Raw genomic sequence first — 9,828 nt, forward strand, 5'->3', positions numbered from 1 at the left:
TTAGGTCAAAACTTACACACTTTTCCACACAAGTACTTTTTAAGGCAATATCCACCAGTAGGGAAGTAATGAATAAATACATAGCGGAAATCCACACAATAAACTATAATTCACTTTCTAAAATGTTAAAATGATATTTAAAGTTGTACAAGCAGTTGGGTGGGGCTAAGGGATGCAGGATACTTTCACTTCTTTACTTTTATATTTTGGTACAGTTTGCATTCTTCTTGACAAATATTTCATTCACAAAATAAGGATCAAAAAAGAGAAGAGGTTCTCATAGGCAAGGAAGGTGGCATCCCAAGGTAGATGCATCATCTTCATGCAGAGATGACTTGTCCGTGGTCATGGGCTCAGCAGGGATTCGGACCCAGGTCTGGCTCCAAAGTCTAAGGCTTTTCCACCACTGGACGTTCTCCCTCTCCCACCCCTCTAACCTCTCCCTCCCACCCCTCTCCCACCTCTCTAACTGAGATAGGAACGCTAAGCTATACACAGAGAACATAGCACGGGCAACTACGCCGCCTGCAGACAGAGGACCAAGAACCAGGAACAGGGTGGTGACTTAGACACTGTGGCTTAACACAAAGTCCTTCCAACTCATGGAGAAATGAGAGTGCAACCAAAAGTAACCACCACCACCATCGCTGTAGCAGATCGATATACCGTGAACGTGCTGCGGCTTTGATTCAAACCAGCCCCGGAATCTGTAGTCTCAAAGGGCGTTGCCAGCATGGTTCAAAAGTTCACAGTAAGAGATTTGGCAGAGATGCCTCAGACTTTAATTCTTCCCCTGGCCCCTATAAAAAGTAGCTTCCTACCGCATGCATGTTTTAGAAAATGCTGTAAGACCGACTGCAGAAGAGGACGTCAATAGCAGAGTTGTCACTGAAAGGAGAAAAAGAAAATGGAAAAACGAAGCCCAGAGAGGAAGAAATTTAGGAACGAAAGCCTGGCTGGCAAAGCCCACGCCTGTGTGTGTGTGGCCGAGGTGAGGTTGGGGGATGGGGGTTTATTCAACATCCAGGCCTCTGAATAAAGGGAAAAGAAGAGACAAATGCACGTCCATTCAGGGGGAGAGATCTGGCTGTGTGCGGACTCTGAAGAGCAGCCCTAAGGTTCCAGCTCAGCTGCTAAGGGCTAAGGACTCCAACAAGCTCAAAATATGCTATTAAATATAAGTATAATTTCTATACTCGATTAGAAGTATGAATGCTGTTGCTATTTTTGCATCCAAAGTAGAATCACATGTTTGAATTATGAGAGACTCACTACACATGGTATTGATTATTTTCTCTATTTCCTCCCACGTGAAACGAAAGGAAGGAGGGAAAACTGCAATGATAAAGCACTCTCTCTATCCATTTGTAGAGCCTTCTGCAGCGCTAAGCAGGCAGAGAGCCTTGAGATAATAAAGAAAGATTAGTGTGCAAACATTTGAGAAGGGGAGAGAAGAAACAACAGTGATATCATAGCCAGCATGCCTAGCCACCACTCAGCAGCTAGGATCCCCTAGAAAATGTGTGGGGGAAGAGAGGAAAAGGGCCATAAATGCCTAGCTTATGACTTGCCCAGAAGAGTCCTTCCCAGCCCAGAGGGCCTTCTCTTTTCTCTGCACTCACATCCCTAATTCCTGGCCTTCCCACGGCAGATGTGCCCGCCCAACAGCGCCCGGGCTCACACCCTGAAGCTTCCTGGTCCTGGGAGGAAGGAAGATGTTGAAGAGGTCCCCTCCCTACCACCCGGGGGAAAGCTAGGAATTAGGCTTCTCTACTCATGGACTTGCTTCACACAGGTCTAGGTAGATCCTTCCAAAGACCATTTAAAAGTGAAGGCCTCCAGTGACAACACTACAAGGTAAATATGTTTATCAGTCCACTGTGGAGGAATACAAGCCCTGTCTGAACCAAGAAATGAAAGATGTGTCTTGTCTAACAGAAATCGACTTCTTAGGAAGAAAAACCCAAGTAATGGCACGCCCAGAAAACAAGGCCTCTAGCTCTACACAGAAGTCCGTGGCCCTGTGGGCAATGTGGACAGAGTGAGAACAGGGAGAGAGACCCCGGGATTTCACCGCAGTAGTGCATCACAGGCTGCCGGGGGAGGAGGCCTGGACCAGGACTCTGGGGGCAGATCACAGTCCTGACACAGAAGCGAAATCGAGAGGTACTGCTTGGCTCTGTGGTCCCCTATTTGCCAGAAGCCTCATTCAGATACAAACACATTCGTGCCTGAATGTCCAAGTCCTGGCGATAATCTCAAAATCTAGAAGATAAATCAGGAGAACACGGGACCGAACCTACCCAGCAGAGCAAAATAGAACAATTGCTAACATTTACATAATGTGTACTTTTGGTTCTAGGCATTATTTGAAACACGTTACGTGGATTGTCTATCTTGCTTATTTCTCCCCAAAACCCTATAGAGGTAGGTACTAGCATATCCTCATTTTACAGATGAGACACAGACAGGTTATTTGCCCAAAGTCACAGGGTAAGAGGCAGAACCAAGATTACAACCCAGTCAGTCTCCAAGGCCACCAGGTTCTACTTTCTCACTGAGAGGAACCTAGAGGGGACCTACCCGACATCTTCAAGTTCACAAAGATTCCCATGGTCATGTTTTCATAAAATGTGCAAGATTCTTTTGTACTTTTTGTAATGATAAACCCTAAACTATATAAGCTTCAGGCCCCACAAACAGTGTGGATCAACCCCAGGCTCAAAAAACCCTTAACAAAAACTTGAGCACAAGTACATATGAATAATAGCTAAGAGCCCACCATGGCTACGAGTTCAGAGTTAAGGAAAGCCAATGCACGTGGTATATGCTATAGAAGGCTAATGCCTAGAAGAAAATGAAACTTGCGGAAAATTCTAAGAACAAGCTCCTTTCCACCACCTAGTCATATTGAGATGAGAAATAAACATTTCCTCTCTCTCTCAGATATAATGGTCATAATTGGCTGAAAAACCAAAACCATCCAATTGTGCTTCTTCTTCTTCTTCTTTTTTTAAATTTTTTTTAATGTAACAGATAATATTAACTGTGGTTCCCGATATACTGTTAAGTGAAAAGAAGACACTCACTAACCTCATGATTCCACCTGGAAGGGGAAAAGGCATAGGGAAATAGAGGATATGCCTCTGCTTGATGATGGTAGCAGCAAGGTCTTCATTGTCAAGCTTATTTTTGGAATCTTAAAGAACAGAGGCAGACAAAGGAAAGAGTGTAAAAAGCTGTAGATCACAGGATAGCAAGCTTGATAATGATCCCCATTACTATTCCAGAGTAAATAAGTCTGAGCATTTTTAAAGAGGTAGCATGGTACCTCTTCTCAATTCAGCAAACTGTCTATTTCTTTAACTGTTTTGGTCAAGACAGGAAAACAAACCAAAAAAGCAGGCAAACCACAATGGCACATCAGAAGGGGCCTCTACTGTTCCTCCCTAATCTGGGAGTCTAAGAAAGAACTTCAGCAACAAAGGAGGAATTATCTTACTGCTAAGTTTTCAGTGTAATATTAACTAATAAAAGAAATTGCTCAAGAAAAGCAAACTATAAAAATCACCATGTCCTTCAAAAACATCACACTTGCACCACAGAATTCCTTTACACAGACTTGTCAAACATGGTTACTTTCCAGTTTCTAGAGATGGTAAAATCTATTCCTGATGGGCAAATTAATGAAATCAGCAAATATTTATTGGGCATCTACTATGTGCCAAGTTATATTCTAAAATATAGATCTTGATATATCTCATCAGTGAATAAGATGGAGATCTTATCGCTGGTGGAAAGAAACAATAAACAAAAAGTTCTGAATTAAAAACCTATTTCTGGGGACTTCCCTGGCGGTCCAGTGGTTAAGACTTCCTTCACCTTCCAATGCAGGAGGTGCGGGTTCGATCCCTGGTCAGGGAACTAAGATACCAAATACCTCGCAGCCAAAAAACCAAAACTAAAACAGAAGCAGGGACTTCCCTGGTGGCGCAGTGGTTAAGAATCCGCCTGCCAATGCAGGGGACACAGGTTCAAGCCCTGGTCCGAGAAGATCCCACATGCCGCAGAGCAACTAAGCCCATGCGCCACAACTACTGAGCCTGTGCTCTACAGCCCGCGAGCCACAACTACGGAGCCTGCACGCCTAGAGCTGGTGCTCCACAACAAGAGAAGCCACTGCAATGAGAAGCCTGCGCACCACAATGAAGAGTAGCCGCCCCCCCCACCGCCGTTCGCCACAACTAGAGAAGACCCAACGCAGCCAAAAATAAATTACTTAATTTTTAAAAAAGCAATGTTGTAACAAATTCAATAAAGACTATAAAAATGGTCCACATGAAAAAAAAATCTTAAAAAACCTATTTCTGAACTGTAAAGTTAAAAAAAAAAAAAAAGCTAAAGCTAAACCCATCAATACATTTTTACCATGATTCTGTTCCTCTAGCAGAAAACAAGGCAGACCACCTCCGGACACAGTTTACAACAGGAGTCCACAGACACCCTGGGGTTACTCTGATCCGAAGAGCAAACCGGTTGTCCAAGTGGCACTGGGCTGGTAGGCCGGCCTGGCCTCATGGGACATTTGGTCCTATTTAATTATTACTATATGATTGTTTAACCTACTCTTCAATGACTTACAATTTCAGTAATAAGCCTTCCAAAATGGTTTTTATCTGTTAAGGGATACCATTTTGAAACCAAGATTCTGTGAGAAGCTACTTTGCTCAAATCAGACACTCCCTGGGAGCAGAAACTGTTAGAATGTGCATTCCAATTCCATTCTTCTTAGTATCTCAGTTAGACTCCTCCCAAGAAACATGCCCAGGTAAGATCATTTCAGCTCCACCCGCTCCCGCCCCGAAACTAATTTCCTCCACGTTCCCTGAGACCTGTAAGAAAGCTCCCGGCACCATGTGCTCTAAGACTGGTGAGGGTATGCTTCACTGCATCCTCAGCTCGACAAGAAAGTACCCGACTCCAACATCTTGTTCAGAGCCAAGTGTCAGGAAACGCTGTGCTTCCTTTTGGGCCCTGTCATGTTTCCATGGCTTATAAGGCACAGAGGTATTTACCTTTGGTCCCCAAGATGCAGTCAAGGGCCTGGCGTAACCTGTATGATACATGTAAGACCTTACTACTTTACGAGTGTTTCCATCCCTCACTGAACTATCTACACCAGTTTCTATATTCCGGACCTTCTACTCCATTATAGTCTTGGTAGATTGCAAGTTATGATCCTTTTCTTGTCATTAGAGACATATTGATTATATCGCAGGCTGAAGGATTCTACTTTTTTTTAGGCTGTTTTCAAACATCTTCTTGCCTATTAAAAAAAAGTAAGTCTGTATGTTCTACCAGGTACTATTATCTTATCAAACAAGTGTCTTAAATTTACTGACTTTTCCCTGAAATTTTACTAATTAAAACTATCTGGGCTTCCCTGGTGGCGCAGTGGTGGAGAATCTGCCTGCTAATTCAGGGGACACGGGTTCGAGCCCTGGTCTGGGAAGATCCCACATGCCGCGGAGCAACTGGGCCCGTGAGCCACAACTACTGAGCCTGCGTGTCTGGAGCCTGTGCTCCGCAACAGGAGAGGCCGCGATAGTGAGAGGCCCGCGCACCGCGATGAAGAGTGGCCCCCACTTGCCGCTACTACAGAAAGCCCTCGCGCAGAAACGAAGACCCAACACAGCCAAAAATAATAAATAAATAAATAAAATAAAATAAATAAATAAAATGATTAATGGCTGTGTATTTAAAAAAAAAACAAAACTATCTAAGATCAAATACTTCCTCAATTCAAATATAAAAAGACCAAAGGCTTTTTTAATAGAAATGGAATACTTAAAGAGGCAGTGACATACAAGTCTAAGAAATATAATACCAATACTAGTTTTCTATTACTAAGAACTAATAGCCACAACATAGTCATTGAGTACTTACTGCAAGCCAGACACATCTCAACAATGCAGAGTTTAGAGGTGGTAACTATCACTTCCCCCATTTTACTGATTAGGAAACTAGGACAGAAATACCAAATAATTTGCCCAACATCATTCAAGGCAGTAAGTGGCAGAAGGGGGATTAGAACCCACATCTGCATCACTCCAAGGTCCATTCCACACTATCTCCCCCCACTCTGTTAATGAGGTTTTAAGAAAAAAAATTAATATTTAAGCAACATATCAGTTATGCAATACATACAGAAAAAGCAGGAAGAAATCAAAAGGTGTGCAAACCAAGCAATGACAAAGATCATGTTCCATAGACCCACTCAGTCAGGTGGTTCTGAGCCCTCAATTGAAATGCAGTATCTCATACAAAGGACTAGCAAACATGGATATTTGATTTCCAAGCCCAGAAGAGATTAAAACAGCATTAAATGAATAATCATGATGCCAGGAACTGACAGGTGAACAGCAAAAATAGCGGGGAGGAGGGTGGACAATAGTGACATCTAGCAGAACATCCCTAAGTACCTCACTAAACTAAGATATCACTCTTAGAGTTAAAATTCTTAGAATATTCTAAGAATTTAGAATTCTGTGATCTTGAGCAAATCCCATCTTTCTGAGCTTCAGCATCCTGATCTGTAAATGATGTTGGATAATCCCAGGAATCCTACCCACCTCAGAGGGCTGCTCTACTGCTGAGATCATCAAAAGACTTCCTATGGGGCTTCACTGGTGGCGCAGTGGTTGAGAATCCGCCTGCCAAAGCAGAGGACACGGGTTCGAGCCCTGGTCGGGGAAGATCCCACATGCCGCGGAGCAACTAAGCCGGTGCGCCTCAGCTACTGAGCCTGCGCTCTAGAGCCCGCAAGCCACAACTACTGAAGACGGCGAGCCTAGAGCTGTGCCCGCAACAAGAGAAGCCACCGCAATGAGAAGCCCGCGCACCGCAACGAAGGGTTGCCCCCGCTCACCACAACTAGAGAAAGCGCGCGCAGCAACGAAGACCCAATGCAGCCAAAAATAAATAAATAAATATATATATATATATATATATAAGACTTCCTATGAAAGAATACTGTATGAAAGGGCCATATAAATGAAAAGGGTTATTAAGGATGGTTTGATGCTTAAAGGGATAAACTCACAGTTATATAAACGTAAAGTTTAACTTTCCAAAGGTTCTGAAAGCTGAGGTTTTACTATTTTTAAAAACGTATAATAATTACAATGATCTAGCCTCAGTCCACGCATTTCCTTCAGTCTGCTCAATGATAAGTAGGCAAAGGGCAGAAGTTGTTTCATTAGTCAGCCAAAAGAAATTAACATGGATATTAACGTCCAAGAAAAGTAAGTCTCTAGAAGGACTGCCAAAGTTATCAGTACCTCATTTACAATGCAAAAGGTAGAGACTCAACTGTTGCCAGCCAAGAATCACAAGGGCGAATTAAAATTAATGTGCACAAGCCAGGCCAGGGTATCACATCCAGCAGTTTGCACATGCTGAGTCCTCCGACAGGATTTCTAAAGCTCCGCTTGCAAACCTTGGAAAGAACGGAACAATATTCTGCAAGTTTTCAATTGGTGGGGTTTGTAATCAATCATACACAAACCACTCACTTTTCTGTTCTTTACAAAAATGTTCAGAAAATCGTTTTCTAAAATGGGCAACAGACTTGACAAGGTAAAAGATCTAAATTTCAATTCTGGATACATAGACTAAAATAAACTCCTTGCTTCAGAGATTGTTTAGAACTTATTAACAACTGAATTACAATATGATCTGGAGACTATATAACGGGGTGAGAAGAGCCACAATTCTCCCTTGGGGTGTGACAATGGTGCGCTTCATGGACTCTACATAATTCACTCCACAGCGCGTACACCCCCAACGCTGGGATGTTACAACTCTGACAATGCCAGTGAATTCTACAAGCGGTAGGACGGTGCGGTGGCAATCCTGACATGCTTCGGCTCCCGGGAGGTTAATGGGAATTAAACCACAGCAGCCCTCCTTTGTGGCGCTTTGGCCAGAACAGCAGAAAGGAGACAATGAGGGTTCTGTGCGCAGTTCCGCGCCGATTGGCTGCTCTCTCCCCCCAGAAACCCCTGATGTCATGGGCTTGGAATGCAGGGAGGGAGGAAGGAAGGAGAGGATTTGGGGAGGGGGACGCCTCTCATCTCTTTCCCAGACCGAAAGTACTAAAGATAAACCCAACGCATTCTTATGCTGGGCAAAGTGGCAGAACCGAGGTTACCAAAGCCCAATCACTCCAAACTACAGCCCGCCTCAGCAAATAAACCCTAACAAAAGCAACCCACGAAGATTTCCTTGATATCGTTGAAGTCTAACGTACTACAAACTTCTCAGTGTTTTATAAAAATAAATCTCAAGTCTACAGCAGATATTCCCAAAACGGCGCACTCAGGCTTTGTCTCCGCTTCCCCCAGAAGCAGCAGCAACTGGCACCGGTATTCGACAACCGTGAAGGGTTCTGGACGGCTCCCGTTCTTCCGGTGGTCCCAGAGGTCCGTGCGTGGGATGCTCAGCGGTCTCCCACCCGGGGAGAGGCGAGGAACAATGGGGGACCCAGTTTGGCCACGTAACCGCCTAACTTTACTCACACACTTGAATTCGGCCTGGGGTTTGGAGTAAGAAAAGGTTCAGGGTTGGCCAGGAGCCCGGGCCGGAGCGGGTGGCGGAGGCTGCTCGCTGGGTCCCCAGCCGCGCGGACTGACCCCACCTAAGGGCGAATGACCACGCAGGAGCGCCCCCTTCCCGGAAGGGTGCGTCCTGCAGCCGCAGACCCGCTCCTGGAGCCGAAGGCAGGCGCTGCGGGATTCCAGGAGCCCGGGAACCCACCGCTCCGCCGCCAGTCCCGGCCCGCGGCGCTGGAACAAAGCCAGAAGAGAGCCCGGGAGCCGGCGCTTGGAGCCGGGGACAGGTCGGGGACGCGCGGCGACTCTCGCGCCGCTCCGACATCTCCTCTCCGCGAAGCCCGCCATAGACAAGGCGCACTGGGCGAAGCGCGGCCCACGCCACCCCCGTCCCAGGGTCCCCTGGGCGGCGCCCTGCATCCCACCTCTGGCCCCGGGGTCCTGCCCCACCCTTGCCCAGGCGTACCTTGTTCTTGACTTCGGCCGAGAGCCCATAGGAAGGGCCCTTGTTGAAGTGGGTCATGATGATTCGGTCGGCGGGAAGAGGCTGAGCTCTGGTCCGGGGGTTTCTCGCACTCGGCTTCCCCGCTCTGGCCCCGAGGAGTGGCCGCACCACAAGATGCTCGGAGCTTGCTCCCCTGGGCGGCGCAGGAATCGCCCGGACTCGGCGGCGGGACGCGGGCGGTGCCTCGGCTACTCACTCGGCGAGGTCCCGCAGAGCCTCCCGGTCGGCTCCGGAGTCCCGCACGAACTGCCCCCCACTGCCTCCTCCGGACCTTCAGGGATTGGCCGACTAGCCCGACCAATGGAGGGCCTCCTCCTCCCGCCTCTCCCGCGAGGGGGCGGCGCGGCCAATTGAAGGGCGGCGGGTGCGGCGCTCCCTCCCCGCGCGGGTCCCTGGACCCCGTCCCCGCCCTCACGCCATACAGGCCCGCGGCGAGACTGCCCCTCCTCCCGGCCCGGCCGACAGGGCAGCGCAGGCGGAGGCAGGCTCCGCGATGGGAGCCGGCCCTGCCCCCGCGCCCGGGGGCTTCCCAGCGGCCCGGAGTTCGCGTCAACTTCCAGGCATTCGCTCGGGGGCCGGCGGAGGGGAGGGAAACCCACCACGGCTGGCCCGCCGCCGACCCGCCTCCTCCTTCTGCCTCCTCCCCGCCTCCAGGCCCAGCGGGCGCAGGTGGCGGGCAGGGCCCTTCCACCCGCTGCGGGAAGCACCAGG

The 9,828-nt window shown here is 47.6% G+C and overlaps 1 protein-coding gene across 1 annotated transcript in view; it reads right to left on the reverse strand.

Moving 5' to 3' along the window:
* The window catches only part of CNN3 (calponin 3), a 27,240-nt gene extending 17,859 nt beyond the window's left edge, over positions 1-9,381 (reverse strand). Inside the window, exon 1 of the mRNA XM_068540364.1 lies at positions 9,079-9,381. Within this exon, the coding sequence (XP_068396465.1) occupies positions 9,079-9,135 (57 nt within the window). The 5' untranslated portion in view covers positions 9,136-9,381. The remainder of the gene's footprint in view (positions 1-9,078) is intronic.
* Between the last annotated feature and the right edge of the window lie 447 nt (positions 9,382-9,828).

Source organism: Eschrichtius robustus, chromosome 3 (genome assembly GCF_028021215.1).
Source record: "Eschrichtius robustus isolate mEscRob2 chromosome 3, mEscRob2.pri, whole genome shotgun sequence".
NCBI lineage: Eukaryota > Metazoa > Chordata > Mammalia > Artiodactyla > Eschrichtiidae > Eschrichtius > Eschrichtius robustus.